This window comes from Aulonocara stuartgranti, assembly GCF_965226115.1.
Source record: "Aulonocara stuartgranti genome assembly, chromosome: 14".
Taxonomy (NCBI): Eukaryota; Metazoa; Chordata; class Actinopteri; order Cichliformes; family Cichlidae; genus Aulonocara; species Aulonocara stuartgranti.
This window is the reverse complement of record NC_138950.1, coordinates 4,989,381-5,010,306: the sequence shown is the minus strand read 5'-3', so window position 1 is coordinate 5,010,306 and position 20,926 is coordinate 4,989,381. Positions and strand designations below refer to the sequence as shown.

The following is a 20,926-nucleotide window of genomic DNA, read 5'->3' as shown; positions in this document are numbered from 1 at the left end:
TCAAGCTGGTGGTAGTTAAAACGTTACTTAAAAAGCATCTCTAGACCCAGCTCTCTTAGGTAATCACAGGCCAATCACAAACCTTCCTTTTATCTCAAAATTATTGAAAGAGTAGTTGTAAAACTGCTAACAGATTGAATTGGTTTATTTTAAGAGTTCACAGTGATTAGAGCACGCTGTAGGCATTACAGTTACTGTGCTGCAGTGGTTTGTATCATCTCTATCTAATAGACTAAATTATGGAGTTCCACAGGGTTCAGTGCTAGGACCAGTTCTTTTTACATTATACATGCTTCCTTTAGGCAGCATCATTAGAAGGCATAGCATACATTTTCACTGCTATGCAGATGACACCCAGCTTTAACTATCCATGAAGCCAGATAACACACACAGATTTTCGGCCCTGAAAATCTTAGAAATGAGCAATGAGGTCCACAGCAACAAGTGTGAGTCTTACTACAGACAACCAGCTAAATGAGGATCTGCTTTACCTGATACAGACATGAGGACGTTGTTACTGGTGTACACCCAGGTACACTTCCCAGGATACAACTGGAAGAGAAAGAAGAACCATTCATTCATTCATTTATTTATGTAATAGCTTGTCAGCTTTTTTATATTCAGGCCACTTACGGAAAAGCCTTTTTCATAAAGTGTGATTCGTTTAACTCAATGCAGAAGGAAGGAACTAACTGAAATACCACATTAATGAGGATAATAATGGTAACACGCGCACACACAGGATGCAGTGATTTAAACAAGGTTCTACTTTTTGCCCATTCAGCAATATTTGTCCTTCTTTAGTCACAGACACTGTATCTGAATACTTTGAAGGCTGGGAGTTTATAATTAATGTTCACAACAAGAGAACTTAAACTGAAAATTCAAAGCCAGAAAGCAAAAGCGCAAAGAATAAAGTTATTAAGAATCTATATGGAGCTTGTTTGGGAAGGAAAGCTTTTAAAACCTTTTACTATCTTTGCACTGATTCACCACACACTGATTACCAGGGAACTGGCTGGTACATTTTATACCTGTTAATCTCCTGCACTGGTCAGGTATGCAGCACAAGTTACGGTGGGGAATTACCCGAGTAAGAAGGGAACCACTATAGATAAAACCTCATAAAAACCTCATAAAGCCCTGAGGTTAACCTGCTGAGCCCCAAAGCCTGCCCTGTAGCGCAGGCCTCTGCATGACTACTCAAGGAGGACAGTCAGGCTGAAACGACAATAGCAACTAAACCAAACCCAACAGTCTCTTTTAGGGTCACTTGAGTCTTTTTGCCTTTTTTGAAAACTTTGTTAAAGTAGATAAATGGCTTACCAGCTCCATCGTGGCCTCAGAGCCGTTGAGGTTCAGGGTGTAGATCCCTTCCTCTGCCCCCAGGATCAGATGCTGGTCTGAGGGAGGGACAGCAAGCACAGGCAGGTCAGACAGAAGTTTAAGGTGGCAAAGTGGAGAATTTTCTGAGCTCGTCTTTCTGTCATACAACCTTTAGAGGTGGGGTTCTCCCAGGTCGTGGAGCAGTTTATTTTAAGAGGACAGCCGTGAAAGATCTTTTTAAAGTAGACCTGCAGAAAGAGAGAGAGAGGGAGGGAAAGGCATTCAATTATTCACGCTGTCCTCTCTGCAGTAGACATGATTTCAAACCACTGAAAGAATCTTACAAAACAAACACCTACAACACGCCCACTGAATGGTTACTCCTTCAGCGTTAAAGGTCGAAGAGGTTTTAAGACCACAGGATCACAGAGGAGTGACATTTAGAGAAGGAAAGCAAAAGCAGCTGTGGAATAAGACCCAAACGTACCACGAAGTCTGAGTTTTACTTCACCTTTAAATGTTATTACTCTATGTAGAAGCCTTAAACATTTCATCTCTAAAGTAAACTATAGTTTATGTGGACTTTACATGGATGTGATGACGTGTTACTTGCACACATTTTGAACAGTTTTATTTTCCATGCTTGCTATTTGTTTCATGTATTATTTTTTATTAAATTCTTTTAACAGGGCATATTTTGCTTATTTGTATTTTATTCTTGGGCTTTCTCTAGAGTCGCTTTGCATGATTCACAGCTCAAAATAACCCTTATTTAGCATATCCTGGTGGTTTTGATGCAGCCTTTTAGGCCCAGGAGTTCTGCACCGTTTTGAAATGAAAATCGATGCTGATTTCAAAAAAATATTCAGGCTTGCTGAGTGACCTCCTGCTTTCTGCCTCTCCTTTTCTCACTTTGCCTTAAACTGTGAGGAATAAACAATAAAAGGCAAAGAACCGAAAGGGATGGGTGGGGCGCTGCACACATCACTGCATTCTCACATTATGGTGTCCCAAGTGTGCCTAACCATTCAAGCCACAAGGAGGTGGCATCCCCTTCAGCTGAAGAGTTCCTGTGTCTTTATTCGGATTTCTGATTGGCTGCATTTAGTTAAACAGAAGACTCGAATACCTTTTGTGTGTCTCTGATGTCATACAGAGCAGGACCAGCGAGAACTATCTGAAACCTGAGCGTTTGCCTCACAGGGACATACTTGCAAGTAAGCCAAACTCATTTTTCACAACTTTGGCCATATTTAATAGAAGCATCTGCCAAAGTAACACGTATGTATATATGACAGGAACTAAGGACAAACATAAAAGGTCCCCTTTGATTTTTAACACTCGTCTATAAAATTGCAAGATTAAAATTCCACCGTTGAATTTATGCCGTTCATCGCTTCGCTTGAAACATAAACTTAAAACATCAAAAATCTGAGACGCTCAGCAAAGAGCTGATGTGCAGGGAGGAGAAACTCACAGGAGGTTTCTTCAGGACGGGGCTGGCACACTCAGGATGATCCTGCAAACAGAAAGAAAAATATGATGATGATGACGATAACTGTGGCAGGATGCAGTCGCACTGTGAGGCAGCAGAGAAGATGTGGATAACTGGGAATAGGGAAATGGGAAGATGTGCGGCTCAGTTTCCTCCACGACTGTCAGAAAAATCATCTTCTGCCAGGCTGTCACTGAACTTTATCTCTGCTTCCTCAGAAAGGGTCGTTTGTTCTGATCTGGACATTATTTCTGTGTTCTGGACACAGTTATTCTAAGAAGTGGACGGGGACAATGTTACACTGTTTGAAAGCGCAAAAGAAATGTCATCTTCCCCTCGCCTTACCTTTGTTGTTGGCTGCCGTCTGCGTATGCCTTTAGGGGGAAGTTCAGGAGGAAGGAGGTCAGGTGGGGGCTCATTAAACTGGAGAGGTAAGGATGCAGGGTCTGGAACACACACACACACACACACACACACACACACACACACAGAATAATAAGAAAATGGACTGATAATTTGCACGTCATATAAAATATGCTTCGATATTAACATCTTGCTGCCACAGCTCAGTTGGCTGAGCAGGTGACTTGTGCAGAAACACTGCAGCACATTTGACGCTCACCTGAGTGTCGTGTAGTTCGTGGTTGTGGTGTGGGCCGGACGTGCGTCCCGCTGGACGTCCTTATGAGCGGGGTGGGGGCGCACAGAGAGGTCAGCTTTCTTGTTCGATCGTCTTCTGCCGCCATGCTTTCCTCTGAGCTGGTTCGTTGTTTGGGCTGCACAAAAGAAAAAAAAAAATCAGGCACAAAAGACTTTTGGTAAAATGACTGATGAGCGTTTTCTGCAGTTTTCATCTTTGAATCATAATATTTTAAAGGGAGATCTCTTATGTCAGCTTCCATGTCTATATTCTTTGGCTATATAAAAGTAGCTTTGCATGATCAAAATAATCCTTATTTATCTGACACTTGGTGCAGCATCAGTTCAGCCTCTGTCAGAAACAAGCTGCTTTAGGCCCTCCCCCCTTTAAGATAACTTTCTTTTGATTGGCTGCCGCTCGCAAACAGATGATTTGAAGGGTAGGTGGTTGGAGTCTGTGCCCAATATGATCATGTCAAGGACATTCTGTGACATCAAACAGAGCCAAGAATAGAAAAAACTGTCTGAAACAGAATGTTTAAAGCAGCCTGTTATTTGTAAAAGAAACTCTGGCCATGTTTAATATGAACATCCATGCCTGTAACAATGTGTTTAGACAGAAAAAGGACAAGTATAATAGATCCACTTCAAGATATCACTCTGCGTTTAGACAAAGACACAGAAAAGCCAGAGAGCGCCTCAGAGCAAGTTCAACAGGCCATTAAATAACTTACAACTGTGCTAGAGATCCAAAGAGAACCGAGAACTGAGTCGTGAAACAAAACTCTGACTGCATACATCTCCACACAGCGCTGTCTATCTGTCAGGCTTTTAAATTTCCTCCTAAGATAAAATTTACAAAATAAAAACTATGTAATGGGTTTAATTTTGAAAAGATAAAAGGCTGATATTAATAATCAGCATTTCGACTGATTTATTCTAACATGTAAGAATAAATAAACAAAATAACTCTTTAGCAGAAATCGCATGTTAAATAAACAACGAACAGCAAGCCTTAATAATCACCTTTGGAGGAAGAGGAGGCGGCGTTTCATCAGGCGGCATTATGAACCTGTCGGCAGAGAGAGTGTCGGTTCAGTCTGCTGCGTTAATGATGGGAATAAACTTCACATTAATATGCGTGTGTTTACTGGGCTTACCCAGGAGGCTGTATCGTCGGGCTGAGGACAGACAAACAGACAGTGTCAATGCAAATTCACTGAAATCACTGATTACTGCATACAGAGACAAACACGGCTTTTTGGTCCACCTCCGCTGAAATATGGTTGTTTTTGAGATATACAGAAGTACGTACTGAGATTATTGGTGCTAAATGGTTAAAGTGAGAGAAGACAACCACAGCAAACTTGTGAAAGTCCTGCAACCTACACTGGGTGACGAACGGCCGAAAGTCAAATTTTTCCCACATGACCTGGAGGAAGATACGACTGTTTGTACCGGCCGTCACACAGACAATAATCTGTCCACTGAAGTCCATCTGTCTCTACCTCAGAGGACTAATGTAAAAAGCTCTTTGCAGTCTTCTCTGCAGTGGAAACGCAGACAAACAACAGTCTGTTCTTTCTCACTTAGGAAACTGTGTGATGTCTCTTACATGTCCACATCATCATAGTCGTCGTCTGATTCTGAGTCCTGGTCCCTGCAACAGGAAAAGGGCAGACAGGTGCAACATTTGAATAACATACTGGCTTTAATGTGACTGTGGGACTGATGTGCGATCTGCATACCCTGGTGGGCTCTTGCTGCTGTCACTCGATCCCATCGATGGCCTTAACTGTGAAAACAAAAAGCAGACCCAAAACCAGATTAGAAAGTGTGCAAATGTCCAGATGTACAAAAACCAGGAGCTAAAATGGGAAACATGTTCAGTTCACTGGGATGAGTACAGATTATATGATCAACATTCTGCCTCTTCTCCAGGTGTAAATGATCAGTTCTCCTTGTAACTGAAAGATCTTTATATAAATACATATAAAGTATGTTTTTAACAATGTACATATGGATGTAGAACTTGTATGCATGCATATTCAGCACATATAATGCACGTGTGCCCTCTAATATAAACTCACAGTTACAGTCGGTGAGTCGGTCTTCGTGGGCCTCTGAGTGTAGATCTGATTCACTGGGAAAAAACAAAAAACAAGAAACTTAAACATCATGAAGCAACAGGACTGAGACAGAGGATCAGTGAAACACTCTGTGGCCACAGCTAACAAGGCAAAGGCCAAGAAAATTAAACTATGAGAAGCACAGACATTCACACGTCGGCCAAAGATGTGTTTCAGGGTCTGTGGGAACTTTTTATCAGAGGTCCAACTTAGAGGAGGTTAAGTTTTGATCCAAATCTGCATGATGACATTTTTGGAAGGATTCTTGACTCTTTTGAGATTTGTGGAAAATGGACATGTGGTGTCATATCTTCATAAAGACACAGAATGATAAGAACAGGAAGAATCCAGGCATCTCATGTTGATATTCTCAGGGAAATTTAAACTTAATCTGGATCCAGAGACACAGTAAATGCAGTGTGGGGGGAATTTTCAGCCTTGGTGGAGGTGCTGAGTCTTGGACTGCTCTTGCTTTTCTATGCACAGTATAACGTACCCAGCAATGCACTTCTTGTGAGTTGTAAATGTGCACATGTGTTTCTTTGTTTACCAAAGAGGAAATGATACCTGGAAGGGAATACTTGGGAACATAAAATATTTCAAAGTGAAATATATTTGTTTTCTTACAGCTTATGTCAGAGTTGGTTCTTCCCGCTCTGTTGTGTTTGTTGATGGACTGGATTCTCCTTAACGATCCAGGAACAATCACCTTAAATCACAGCAAAACATACGATTAACCCCAAAACATCCGAGGCTGGGACCGCCACACAGACAGAGAGCTTCATCAGTCTGACCTCCATCTCTTCATCGTCTGTGACCAGGCAGCTCTTCAGTTTCTCAGGGTGTCGGTACTTCTCCAGCAGGTCCAGGGTCAGCTCCTGGTTCAGGCACTGATGGGTCAGAAAGGTGTGCTGCAGAGAGCAGAGAGACAGACATCAGGACAAGCTAGCAGAAAAAGTGAGAAAGCAGGCGATTCCTCATGGTTTGAAACCTGCACCAGGTCTAACCGCGTATGACACAGGAAGTAATCATGGTTGTGTGATGGAAAAATCAAGAGGGAGGGGCTCATTTGCATGTGTAAAGGGTGTAAAGCTAGTGTGTTGTGGCATGTTTTGAGACTTTTTAAGGAGCCGTAGACATCGTGTGATCAGCCTGATGCAGAAATAACACAAAACGAACCCAAAGACAATCACGCGAGAGTGAGCGCTACTGACTGTGAGCATCTTGGTGGCGCTCGGTCTCTTCTTGGGGTTCCTCACCAGCATGGCCTTCACAAAGTTATAAAAATTGGATGACCTGAAGACGGGAGACATGTGCAAGGTCAAGAAAATACAACACTGTTATCTGACGGGCAGAGCCTCCGTTATGTTAATATATTGTTTAAGCATACAACGATTCAAGGCTGCACCTGATGATGACGAACTGATTACATATAATACATGTTTCAGTAGTGCTGCAGGCTTTTAGTTACCATTTTGACTTGTCCTTCAGTTTAGGAGGCTGGTAGCCGCTCTTGGACATGAGAAACAGCACTCTACAGGAGGAAACAGAGCACAGCATTAAAACACACAGAATGACTTATGGTGTGTTTGTTTGAGTCAGCTGAGGGTGTGTGAGTAACCAGGTACATGTGGGTGGTGGAAACACTCGATGTTTTCTATGAATGTCAGCATGCGCATGCAGCACGCTCGGCTGTGTGTCCACATGCACGCCGATGTACCGAGGGGAAACATTTGAGGTGAGTGTCACGTGCACACATGTTTCCAGACATCTTGAGAAAGACCTGCAGAGCATTTTTATTGCACACGCACACGCACGCGTGTGATTGCAACAAGATAACAGCTCAATGCGTGAAATCCTCGGTGCGTCTTTTATGGAATATTTTTCCTCCTGCAGTCAGTCGATACACTCTGACTGCAGGTAAGCGGTGAGCTCTGTGAGAAACCTGTAAGATGTGACTGATACGACTGCGTGATGATACGACTACAAACCCACGATGATGAGATGTGAACCGGTCTAGTGATTCGACTCGATGACTTCACATCTCTCACTCGCCTTAACAAAAAAAAAAAAGCACCATGCCTTTATCTTTAACACCAGCGACTTCCTTTCAACTTGGACTTTTTCAGCTTCCTCTGCTTTGCAGGAACCTGCAGCAGAGATGCAGACAGCCTCCTCTTCTTCTTTTTTTTTTAAGCCTGCAACAATATTGCTTCTGGTGAAGTTCTCACCGATTAAATTGTTCTCTGAAAACTGTTTCTTACCCACAATGGCAAGAGATATTTGGCCTTAATTTTTAGGAACAATGAGAAACATGCGAAGGCGCCTGTGATCCGTCTGTTTCAAAACGTGACATTAAACATACGCTGAGTCTTTTACTGCGGTGTTGGACTGTTTGTGTGAGCTCTACTGAGTTTGAGGTTCAGAAGCAGCTCATAGTGAAGGATTTCCTCTCCGTCAATGAGCGTGATTAATATTTATTTCCATTTAGTTTTGAATTTTTTAAATGAATATAGTTTCAGTTAGTTTCACTTTGTTGTGTTAGTTTTTGTTGCTAGTTTCAATCCTTTTCTTATTATAATGTGTGTTGTGTATTTGTAAAATGCACAACACACATTATAATAACACAAAGGTGAAATCTGAGAAGTTCAGAAGAAGCATCACAGCAGAAACGCGGCAGCAGACTCTCGGTGACATTTAAGTCTCAGCAAACACCGAAGCCTCGTCAGGCCGGGCTGTTAAATGTGACCAAAACTGAGGACATTATTTCTATATTTTAATTTAATTCGAGTTTATTTTCAGTAATATTGTGGTTTGATTTTTTTTTTAAACTCTAGCTTTTGTTTTAATTTGAGTTATTGATGTGGACATCTGCTAAAGGTCTTTTACACGTGGCTTTAGTACACTACGATAACCTCGGTGCTTGCAGGATCAGAAGGTTTGAAATTCAGAGACTTCTGGTGACTTCACAACTTTTCCCTGTTAGAAATATTCTCTCAAAGTCAGGCTGAAACGATGCTGGTAACTCGAGTTTGCCAGCAGAACGAGGGTTCAGCCTCCAGGATGAAATAAGATCAGATATCTAACGCTGTTGATAGCAAATGCAAAACAAATATTGCCTCTGCAGAAGCGTCTCTTCAAAGATCAGGTTAAGCAGGCAAGATGACTGCAACGTTTTAAGGCCTCAGCTGTACAGGGAGTGCAGAATTATTAGGCAAGTTGTATTTTTGAGGAATAATTTTATTATTGAACAACAACCATGTTCTCAATGAACCCAAAAAACTCATTAATATCAAAGCTGAATGTTTTTGGAAGTAGTTTTTAGTTTGTTTTTAGTTTTAGCTACTTTAGGGGGATGTCTGTGTGTGCAGGTGACTATTACTGTGCATAATTATTAGGCAACTTAACAAAAAACAAATATATACCCATTTCAATTATTTATTTTTACCAGTGAAACCAATATAACATCTCCACATTCACAAATATACATTTCTGACATTCAAAAACAAAACAAAAACAAATCAGCGACCAATATAGCCACCTTTCTTTGCAAGGACACTCAAAAGCCTGCCATCCATGGATTCTGTCAGTGTTTTGATCTGTTCACCATCAACATTGCGTGCAGCAGCAACCACAGCCTCCCAGACACTGTTCAGAGAGGTGTACTGTTTTCCCTCCTTGTAAATCTCACATTTGATGATGGACCACAGGTTCTCAATGGGGTTCAGATCAGGTGAACAAGGAGGCCATGTCATTAGTTTTTCTTCTTTTATACCCTTTCTTGCCAGCCACGCTGTGGAGTACTTGGACGCGTGTGATGGAGCATTGTCCTGCATGAAAACCATGTTTTTCTTGAAGGATGCAGACTTCTTCCTGTACCACTGCTTGAAGAAGGTGTCTTCCAGAAACTGGCAGTAGGACTGGGAGTTGAGCTTGACTCCATCCTCAACCCGAAAAGGCCCCACAAGCTCATCTTTGATGATACCAGCCCAAACCAGTACTCCACCTCCACCTTGCTGGCGTCTGAGTGGGACTGGAGCTCTCTGCCTTTACCAATCCAGCCACGGGCCCATCCATCTGGCCCATCAAGACTCACTCTCATTTCATCAGTCCATAAAACCTTAGAAAAACCAGTCTTGAGATATTTCTTGGCCCAGTCTTGACGTTTCAGCTTGTGTGTCTTGTTCAGTGGTGGTCGTCTTTCAGCCTTTCTTACCTTGGCCATGTCTCTGAGTATTGCACACCTTGTGCTTTTGGGCACTCCAGTGATGTTGCAGCTCTGAAATATGGCCAAACTGGTGGCAAGTGGCATCTTGGCAGCTGCACGCTTGACTTTTCTCAGTTCATGGGCAGTTATTTTGCGCCTTGGTTTTTCCACACGCTTCTTGCGACCCTGTTGACTATTTTGAATGAAACGCTTGATTGTTCGATGATCACGCTTCAGAAGCTTTGCAATTTTGAGACTGCTGCATCCCTCTGCAAGATATCTCACTATTTTTGACTTTTCTGAGCCTGTCAAGTCCTTCTTTTGACCCGTTTTGCCAAAGGAAAGGACGTTGCCTAATAATTATGCACACCTGATATAGGGTGTTGATGTCATTAGACCACACCCCTTCTCATTACAGAGATGCACATGACCTAATATGCTTAATTGGTAGTAGGCTTTCGAGCCTATACAGCTTGGAGTAAGACAACATGCATGAAGAGGATGATGTGGACAAAATACTCATTTGCCTAATAATTCTGCACTCCCTGTAAGTGCAGAAGAGCATAATTTGCATGAACTGACCTTTACATACAAACCTGTGCATCAGGTGAAAACCGAGGTTAGTTATAGGAAAATAAAATAAAGAGTATTAAAGAAGTAATAATGTGATGGAAATTGCATTGCCCTTAAATTAAATAAAGGAGAGGGACGGAGTCAGCAGAATCAGTCGGACCCGTGATGGAATAATCGGAATAACGTCTCAACTTCCTATTCTGCTCACAGATCAGGGAGTCAGGAAAGGGACTTCCTGTGTGAAATATAAACGTCTCCAGCACTGACCTGAAATATTGTTATGGTAGCAACAGGAAACATCCTTGATGTGGTTAAATAAATTAAAGATGGAGGCTGCAAGGCCTCATAGTGTGTCTGTGTGTGGGTACAGCAGTGTACACGTGCTCGGGCATGTGAGTTGTGTCTTTCGGTGTGCGTTTACCTCAGTGGGTGGACATCAAACATTGGAGGCTGCAGCTCTGCCAGCTCGATGGCTGTGATGCCCACAGACCAGATGTCACAAAGTTCATTGTACCCGCCTTTAATCTCCACAGCTGCGACCTCTGGGGCCATCCTGAGGACAGGAGGGATACAGCAGCAAGTGTTTTTAACACAAATACAAAACAAAGAGGGGGAAGAAGGCCAGACGGTTACGGTGATACAGACTGTCACTGTGTCAGGCTTACACTGCACGCTTAATGAGAATATCTACCAAAATAATTAGTGAAGTGTCTTGCGGCTCCAGACGTTTGACGTGGGGGTTGAGTGAACCACATGGGTACACAGGTGGGTGTTTGCGGTTGTTAGAAGTTGCCTATGTAATTAGTAACTGCCATTACCACGAGGTCAGAACACCCACACGGCATAAAAACAACATTAAATCATCCAAGAACACTGCAGTGTTATAAAGGGCAAACGGTATAAAAGATTCTTGGCTAAAGCAGCATGAAGAAATGTCAGCGATATATGCCGTATGCTGTGCAGTGACTCAGTGTGGCCAGCCACAAGCTGTAGCGCCTTTTAATGGAACGTTAGACCGAGAGCTCAGAGCGGTCGGAAAGCAGAAAGGAGCGGAAACGCCGAAGCGAGACTAGCTCGAAAATCAGTAAATCAATTAACAATTAATCGTCACCGGTTTACATTCTCGATTGGACTGAGAAATGAAGCATGTGCACGGCCGTGCAGTTCCTCTAACGGCCACTGAAGGCTGGTTCCATGAGCCGGTCCTCATAGACGAACATGTTCACAACCTGGTGCAAAAAGCTGTGCCTCTGCAGACAGAAACACATCTGCATTTTGCTTTACAGGCAGCGGTGTGATCAGTGTGGCTCCTTGGCTGCTTGGCAGGTGTCCCAAATGAGTCACCTGTAGCCAGTCACTGTTGGCCAGGCTTCACCTCACCTAATTGGCCACTGAACTGGATCTCGTCGCCGTGTTTGTGCTGTTGCTTTTCTAATGCAGTGACCTGAATAATAATATAACTTGCTGTGTTGTACAGACCATTCAAGAGGTTTGTGCTTTATTTTTAGCAAATGAAGCTGTGGTACTTTATTAGCCTGTTACTCAGCACTAATTAGAATAGAATAGAACAGAATAGAATGCCTTTTATTGTCATTATACACATGCACAATGAGATACAGAGCATCTCCTACTCAGTGCAGACATGTGGGAAAAGAAAGGGGGGTGAGGTGCAAAGTTCTGCAGCACTATACACATATGAACACTATTCAAAAAATAGAAAATGTACAAATATGCAAATTGTGAAGAAAAAAATTGTGTTAAATATTTACAGTCTGGGTTATTGCATGTAAATTAAGTATTGCACAGTGGTGGTGGTAGTTGTGAGTCTGTGTATAGAGGGAAGACCTTGGGTTGGGGGTGGAGCTGTGTTGTCAGTGCATGTGTGAGTTCAGGGTGTTTCGGGCTTTTGTGAAGAAACTATGCTTGAGTCTGTGGGTCTTTGTGCTGATGCACCAGGATGGAAGCTGTCCTTGATGATGTTTGTATATCATGTAATAACAAATAGCTGTGCTGTTGTACTCATACAGGTTATAAATGCAGCTTAATAGCTCTAGTTAAAGTCGTAGCACTCCACGCTGTCCAGCTTGCCAACTCAGTGCACTGAGGCACGTAGACACGATTAACACGACCTGTTGAAGTTCAAGGTGATTTCAGTCAGTGGTCCCGAACCTTTGGGCCACGGACGGAGTCGTTTGGTACCGGGCTGCGAGAGTTGAGGCTCGGGTGTGAAATGTATGGTTTTCAGGGTTTTTATCGTTATTTTTTATCGTTAACTCGGTTTCCCTGGGTCTGTTCCCATGTGTTATGAATGAATCTTCTTTTTTTTGGTACCGGTACTGGTTTTATTTTGTTGTATTTATCCGCGACACCTTATATATTTTCATGTGACACCGTGAAAATATTGTTGGGCATATACCGGTCCGTGGTGCAAAAAAGGATGGGGACCGCTGATTTAAGTGACTCTGGATGTGCCACAGCTGTTTGTACCACACGGGCTGATCTGAGTGATTTTCAGGGATTTTCCTGCACAACTATCTGCAGAGCTTACAGAGGAAGGGTCTAAAAATGAGAGCATTTCCAAAAGAGTCAGAAGAGAATGGGCAGGCTGCTTCGAGATGAAGGAAGACAAAAGTATAACTAAGATACGCAAAAGCAGATAGGCTGCAGCAGAAGACCACAACCACCAGGTGTGAATATCCTGTTGTTAGCTACAGTTCACACTGGCTCACCAAAACTGAACATCAGAAGATCAGAAAAACGTCGCCTGAACTGATGAGTCTCAGTTTCTGTTGTAAACTTCAGATGGTCGGGTCAGGGTTTAGCATAAGCGACGGGAACGCAGGGACCCATCCTGCCAGGGTGCTGCTGGTCATGCTGTGGACCTCTTAGTAGCATCTAAGCATCGTCTAAACACCACAGTCTACCTGAGTATTTCTCTTAACGATAACAGTGTACCAACTTCTGATGGTAAACTGGTTTTTCGAACATGACAATTAGGTCACTGTACTCAGATAAGGTGACCACACTCACCTGATCTCATGAGTCACCAGATCATCACTGACGTGCAGCCAACCAACCTGCAACTGTGCGATGCTACGATACTATGTGAGGTCACGTGACGTCACGTGACGTCAACGTGGATTAAACTCTCAGGAATGTTTGCAGCACTTTGTTGAATCTATGACATGAAGAACTAAGGCAGCTCTGACCCAGGTCTAGAAAAGTGTACCTAATAAAGTGGTGGGTGGTCTAAATGATCAGTTTTGTAGTGGAAAGGGATAAAAGCTGAACGACGTCTGAGATCTTACCAATACGGCGTCCCGATGAAGGACATCCTGCGAGCGAGCGTGGCCGTGATCTGAGCTGAGATCCCAAAATCAGCTGCACAACAGAGGAAAGAAAACATCAATAAACGCCAAAATAACCACAAATTAAACACGTGTTCATGAATTTCAGTGACTAAAATGAGACTCACCAAGTTTATTTATTTCAGAGTTGCTGCGAAACGCTTCAAAAACTAAGAGCGCAATCTCTGACATGTTTGTGCTTTCAGCAAATCAGGTGAAAATTCAGAGATCTAATTCATGATTTGATTCTTCAGTAAACACGACAGGGGAGATGTCGCTGTGAGAACGTCTCTTTTTGCGGTGAATGAGTCATGCTAACCATGCCGGTACAGTGCAAAGCAGACAGTGCAAACTTCCACCTACCCAACTTGACCTCGCCCTGATCGTTGAGGAGGATGTTGGCACCCTGAGAGGAAAAGAAGGCGAGATAAAACATCAACACAAAAACATCTTCTTCTATATATTTAAAAAAGTCTTCTTTACCCACTCAGTGATCTTTAACTGAACCCACACAGGATGGAAATAAAAAAAAACACGCACAAGATTCATTCAGCTTCATTTAAGAATGTATTTTTATAGCGTCTGTTCTGACTAATATAATTTATAGTTCCTAACTTTTGTCTGTTTGTTTTTTAACATGAAGAACTTTCGCTTTCTTTCAAATTACATCACTGAGCTGCTACGATTAAAATAATAATAATATTTTTTAGGACTACCATGAACCCAAATCTTAAGGACAACGTTGGCCTTGTTTACATCTTCTTCTCTGTCACCGCACTGACCCAGTTTTTCCAGTCTGCAAGCTTCATCTGCTGAGGTCTAATGTGCTCTCCCACAAAATAAGCAACACGGGGGGAACAAAAAACAAAGAATAAAAATCTCACATCACATTTCACTCACCTTAATATCTCTGTGGATTTTCCTCTCTGCATGCAGGTACTCCAGGCCCTGCGCACACACACGCACAACAAAATAAAAGCCTTTAATTTAACCTGATAACATTTACACTTGATAAACTCTGACGGAATTAAAAATTCCTCTAAATGCTCTAGTTTAACCATCAGGAAACCACTGCTGTGTAAAATGAGACTGGTGACACACTGTGTACAGTAGGACTGAAGTTACTGAAGTGTAGTTTCCTTTTTCAGTGTTGCATTTTGGAGACAGCCTGTGCACTCATTTCACACACTTGTGACGTTTGTCTGGTTTAGGGGACGATTTGTTTTATATCAATTATTTTGTAGCTCGCTGTTTACCTCGCAACGGTTGCAAAGAGGCATAACATATGATTCAAAGGCCCCACAAGGGTGAAAACTGTGGATATCTGTATAATTTTCCTGATGCCAGCAAACATTTTGATGTCTCTTCTCAACATTTAGAACAAAAAGAAACTGATGAAAATAAAAGTTGCTGTGAGGGAGGCCTGAACAGCTGATGTCTCAGTGAAAACAGAGGTCATACTGCTCTGTGTATGTGGGTTGGATGTCATGTGGTGGTCGACTCACAGTCATTCCACAACCCGATTAGTTGACAGTTATTTGCTTCCTGTATTTGGTGTGACTGAAAGGCTCCATCAGCATCTCTACATTTAAGATGCAGTTTTTGCAGTCATACCGCGACCGAGTCTGACTGAACAAATGACGTCAATGCGTAATCCACGTCGGCTGGGACATCGCTCGACTTCCCATCATTTATTTTAATTTGTTCTGGGTTTTTTTTTTACACAAGGCTTCATTCAGCTTGTCGTCTTAGCTGCTGCAATAGTTAGATGAACATCCAAGTACTGGAACTACCCTTTTTTCCTTTCCAAACAACTCTTTAATTCTTTAATAAACATAACTGCCGCTGGCCGCTGACCTTCACACAATAACACGTTGCCTCACAGCAGTTCAAACTCAGCCTGGACTTTTTCAGCTTTCTCCTGGAGCTCCAGCTTCTCCTGTCATTAAAACAGGAGAAGCTCTCTATGCATGTTGTGGGTTGTCAGGTTTGCCAGCTTCAGGCATATACAAGCTAAGCTGACTCCCGTACCAGACAATGCATATATTTTCCTCAGAGAAACAGAAAATACGAGGCTGCTGGGAGATGGTCAGAAAACCCAGTAAACACAAGTATTTACAGGTATGACTACTTAATATTTTTATTTAGTAAATGCACGTCAGCACTAAAGAGGAACAAACAGGAAACAGTAAATTTAAAAGAATGTGATTACCTGTAGCATCTCCCTGCAGATGTAGGCTATCTGTGGCTCGGACAGAGGACCCGTCACTGTGGAACATGATGCAGTTTTTAACATACAGATTCAAAACAGTCACAGAACAACGCAGAGCTGAAAAGGGTTAATTTAGCGATCATTTTTTATTCAAATGATTAAATTCAGGCTGCAGATTTAAAAAAGATATTTCTGGTTTTCAGAACATTTCTGACCAGCTTCACTACAAACAAGCACAAAGACACATCTTAAAAAAAGATATCACGATGCTCAGTGTAGGGAAACGATCTGAACTGTCATTTCCTTTTAAGATTTTTAATGCTTGCACAAAGACTTCAGTGCGCTGTTAACCACTGTGGATCTGTAGCTGTCACAGTGCTTCTGTATTCAGGACTGTTTTGGCCTCTCGTGCAGAAATTTGTCCTCGTTAAGAAGCAGAATAAACCCAGCTGCCTGTGCAGGATGTCTGAAAGCCTCAAGCTTTCACGCTCGTGGCTCTTTTGTTGTAAATCAGCTATAACCCCGTTATAAATTGTGGTATTGTTAAGGCGGCCTCACACTCATATTTATAAAAAACTGCCCTCCTTAATCTTTTTAAAAGTGCTATTAAGGCGACTTTCAAGATGTCTGCAGGTTTCCTAAATCTTCGTGTATTCTTCGGTTGAATATTTTGGGTATAACTGGTTAAATATTCACATGCTATGTAAAGTATTGTACATGTCTGTGTGTCTCTGACATTGATGATGGTCAGACTGACTGCGAATAGCTTTCCATCCATCTAATACTTAATATTTAACACTTTTCTACTCTCACTTTAAGCCAAGCCACCTTTCCCCATTCACACTGCTCTTTATTCTCTGCCATAAAAAGCTTTGTACTCACTGCACACACACAAAATTGGGTGTCGTTCAAAGAAATTGAACCTGTGACTTTTAACGTAGCATGAAATGCCCTCTAGCTCCTGAGCCACAACTGCTCATTACAAATAAATATTATCAGTATTTCAGATTTATAATAAATGTAATCAGAATACAAAGACAATCATCATGTTCGTGCTCGCAGCTCTGCTCTGCCCTCTGTGATGAATGAGCCATGGCTGTGGCTTAGGAGGCGGAGCTTATCTAGTCCACATGCTGCTCTTTGGGTCAGACACTGGACCCTTTAGTTGTTTTCTAAAAGGTGCGTTGAAAGGCACTTCTTAGCATTAAGAGTGAATTGCAAAATATTACTAAATACAGGTGTAGTCAGTTAATTTCAATATCTTTTTTTTAATGTCAAACCCAGCTACTGCTGGTCCAACGTGCCAGTAAAGCTGGGTTCTCTAAGCACCAGTCAATTTTCCATCATCAGCTGAGAAAACCCCCAGAAGGACAGAGTCTCTGCACGCTGTTTTCATTTTAAACTAAAGGTTCATGTGGCTGTGTTTGCTGGTTAAAGACTCAGACGTTTTACAGTTTTCACTGTTCGGCTGCTATCTGTCCATTTACTGAAAGGGAAAATCACTGACACATGTGAACGAGACTCTCACGCTGGCAGTTTTTATTATTTTTTTGTAAAGCATGAAAGTGTGGGTGTGGGAAAAAAGATCCTCTTCTCTCTCTTTTTCCACACAGAAAGGATTATTGGGTCCGTATCAATCCACTCGCACAGGCAGCGATTATATCAGTTATCTGACAGTCGGAGACACTTTTGCATCTTATCACGCTCTGGTTTCCATCTTTAGACCGACCTTGTGTCACATGACTCACCATGGTAGATATCCTGGAGGGAGCCTCCGCCGCAGAACTCCATACAGATCCACAGTTTGTTAGCTCTGCAGACAGAAAAGGAAGACCTGTGCGTTAACTCCGAGGTTAAGAAAACAGGAGGGAGGAAGGAACGAGAAACAGGGATCTCACCGAATGTAGCTGCCATAATATGCCACGATGTTGCGGTGCTTGCAGCTCTTTACGATGATGATTTCCTGCTGGATGATAGAAAAATCGTCCTCTGTGGGGTGAGACACAGAAGACACGTCTTTATTATCATCAACACCGCATTAGATGCAAACACAGGTGCAGTCGGAGGGCACCTTTCATGTATTTTCACAGCCCTAATAGCACATTTTGGTTTATAAGTCATGCTATTGGACTGGATCTGCCTTTATATTGTGCAAAACTGGCTGCAGGTGGATCATGTTTTGACCAAAATACAACATAAAAAATAAAGGGACTTGTTTTCTGCATGTGTTATGTTGCTTTTTGTACTGTTTTCATTTGCCTGTGTGTTTTAAACTGCAAATCATTTCCCTCTGTTTTTCTTTCAATATTTTTCATTTAAATTTAAATGTTTAAGATGATACACTTAAATAATCAGTCTCATTTTTGGAGGTCAGACTAATCAGACATGATTTCCATCCGTTTGATGGAAAATAATGAGGATGATCATACTGCTGCCTTCTTTGGTCGCCGGTAGAATCTAACAGTTTCCTGCCTCTGTATGTGTGATTTATGTGTTTGCTCCAACTGCTGCGCCAACGATTTTGTAAAATTAAACCTCCCTAATCAAAATACAATGATGACTGGACGCAGTAATTGCACTGCATTAAAAACAAATTCAAGATCTTTGCTGCAACAAAGCTGAAATAATATTTATTATCTTTGTCCATAGCCGAGATAAAACATCTACAGCCCAGCAAAGATGGCTAAAACGCTGATGTCATCTCTGTGGTCCAAACTGGTCATAGTGCAACTGCAAAAACTGAAACGTACCAGGTCTAGACAGAAGGTCTTACACAAAGTGATCAGATAATAAAAATCAGGAATTAAATGAAATTTTTTGGTTATTAAACGGTTGTGAACAGACAGCCACACCATGGCCTCTCTAGGAGAGAACGTCCCAGCAAATTCACCCCAAAGTCAGTCATGCAATGTTCAGAGAACCTGAAAAAAAAAAAGCAAGACCATCTTCATCTCGCACTCTACAGGCCTCTGTTAGCGTGTAACAGTACAACCGTACAACAATTACAGCTTGTTTATATGAAATGCAAGAGAAAGCCTTAAAAAAGGCATCTGAACAAACCACAAAACAATTGTGGAACAATTTCGTTTGGAACACCAACCACAGCACATCAGCACAAACACCTCATGCTGTCAACACGGGGGTGGAGGGCTGATGATTTGGGCTTGTTTACACTCACTTGACTTGGTCACCTTGCATTGAACCGTGAACTCCTTTCTATTGTAAAGTATCGGTAGCTGTCTGACAGCTAAAGCCCAGCCAAAATTGGGTCATGCAACAAGAGAGCGACCTCAATCTACAACAGAATGGCTGAAAATCAAAAGAATGAAAGTGCTGGAGTTAGAGCTGCCACGATTAGTCGACTAGTCACGATTACGTCGACTATCAAAATCGTCGACGACTGATTTAATAGTCGACGTGTTGTTTGAAGCTTTGTAAGATCCCAAAAGATGCAGGGATAAGTAGCAGGATTTAAGAGTGTAATCACGGACTGAAACAGAAGATGGCAGCACTGCATGTACAAGGATGCCAGCTGTCGTTAAACCCCGAAGAAGAAGAAGCTGTGTCCGGTGTCATAGCTGTGTCCAAATTCAGGAACCGCATCTTCCTGTGCCTGCATTTGTAGGCCGATTATGTTACAGCGACACGACGAAGACTGTCCAAATTCGAAGACTCCGACAAATGCGCCCTTCATTTCCCCAGATTTGAGGGATGGGTCGGGTGTATCCTTCGTGGCCCAACCTATCCCAGAATTCATAGCGCAGCCCTGCTCAGTTTCCAACAATGGCGGCAGCTAGTTAGTTTTAATATTACTCTTATTATTCTTTCTGGGTCACAAAATAAACGTTTAACAGATTTTCAAGCGAGAATGTAGCTGTGTAAACCTCAAATATCTGCTCGGTTTATCAAGACACCACATGTCTGTGAAGGTTCTCAGTCATCCAGGTCATCGTTGTTGCTAGAAGACGTTTCACCTCTCATCCGAGAAGCTTCTTCAGTTCTAAGGTCATATGGCGGAGAGTCCCAGATTTAGACGCCACATATTTTCAAAAGCGCTCCGACGTTTTCGGAGACGTCTGTTACCCACTAGCTCGATAGCTAGCCGGGGTTCAAGGCTCGAGAATATACTCCGGTGTCCTGTTATATTTTAGATAGCAAGGAGCAGAAGGCTGAGTTTATTAAACTCCACCGAAACAATCTGCAAATTTCATTAAAATTTAATAAACTACCATCTTGTCTTTATTTTTAGTTAGCACATACCTTAAACACTTAAAGCTGTAAGCTAATGATAGTTATATACGAGCAGATGCTGCTGGTGCAATAAGCTGTACGTTTTACGTCCAATGGATGATGATCTGATTAGTCGACTAATCGCAAAAATAATCGGTGACTAGTCGACTATCAAAATAATAGTTTGTGGCAGACCTAGCTGCAATGCTCCGGTCGAAGTCCAGACCTCAGCGACTGAAATGCTGCGGTGGGGCCTTCAGAGAGCCGTGCATAAATGAATGTCTGCAAACTTCAATGTCATGAAGCAAGTCTACTCAGTTTTTCATATGACTGCTGAAACATCCCAATTCTGTCTTATTTGTTGCATGACAAACTCAACCTATTTGTACTGTTAGAGCCTCTGTGTGTGTCGGCACCTGATGCCAGTATTAAAAACCTTGTGATGCAGATGTGTGAGTTTGACTTGGGCAGCTCAGGAGGAGAGCGTGCCGAAGGAAGGTTTATAAGTTTAAGTCCCCGTGCAGATCACTGGACCTCGAGCCAACACTGAGGTAACATCTCGATGTCGTCTCAACTTTCACACTTCGACATGAACACGAAGATTCACAAGAATTAAAAGATGATAAAAATCAAGCAAAAGTTTGAAGATTGAGGTAAATCTCTCACCTGGCTCCATCTTGATAACTTTGATAGCTGTCAGCTCTCCATTCTGCTTGTTCCGTGCCTGAAAACATAAAAAAGACAGATGATTTTATTTTTTATAATGTA

At 42.2% G+C, this 20,926-nt stretch overlaps 1 protein-coding gene across 6 annotated transcripts in view; it reads right to left on the bottom strand.

Moving 5' to 3' along the window:
- The window catches only part of map4k1 (mitogen-activated protein kinase kinase kinase kinase 1), a 54,822-nt gene that overhangs the window by 6,222 nt on the left and 27,674 nt on the right, over positions 1–20,926 (bottom strand). For all 6 annotated transcript variants that reach the window (XM_082502642.1, XM_082502644.1, XM_082502639.1 and 3 more), the window contains 23 exons: positions 20,825–20,882; positions 17,827–17,917; positions 17,677–17,741; positions 15,929–15,984; positions 14,617–14,664; positions 14,080–14,122; positions 13,678–13,750; positions 10,791–10,922; positions 7,061–7,123; positions 6,804–6,885; positions 6,384–6,500; positions 6,217–6,298; positions 5,551–5,603; positions 5,209–5,255; positions 5,076–5,120; positions 4,621–4,641; positions 4,487–4,532; positions 3,444–3,597; positions 3,167–3,267; positions 2,804–2,845; positions 1,496–1,574; positions 1,327–1,403; positions 492–552 (listed from right to left, as the gene is read on the bottom strand). In XM_082502642.1, the coding sequence (XP_082358768.1) occupies positions 492–552; positions 1,327–1,403; positions 1,496–1,574; positions 2,804–2,845; positions 3,167–3,267; positions 3,444–3,597; positions 4,487–4,532; positions 4,621–4,641; positions 5,076–5,120; positions 5,209–5,255; positions 5,551–5,603; positions 6,217–6,298; positions 6,384–6,500; positions 6,804–6,885; positions 7,061–7,123; positions 10,791–10,922; positions 13,678–13,750; positions 14,080–14,122; positions 14,617–14,664; positions 15,929–15,984; positions 17,677–17,741; positions 17,827–17,917; positions 20,825–20,882 (1,636 nt within the window). The remainder of the gene's footprint in view (positions 1–491; positions 553–1,326; positions 1,404–1,495; positions 1,575–2,803; positions 2,846–3,166; positions 3,268–3,443; positions 3,598–4,486; positions 4,533–4,620; positions 4,642–5,075; positions 5,121–5,208; positions 5,256–5,550; positions 5,604–6,216; positions 6,299–6,383; positions 6,501–6,803; positions 6,886–7,060; positions 7,124–10,790; positions 10,923–13,677; positions 13,751–14,079; positions 14,123–14,616; positions 14,665–15,928; positions 15,985–17,676; positions 17,742–17,826; positions 17,918–20,824; positions 20,883–20,926) is intronic.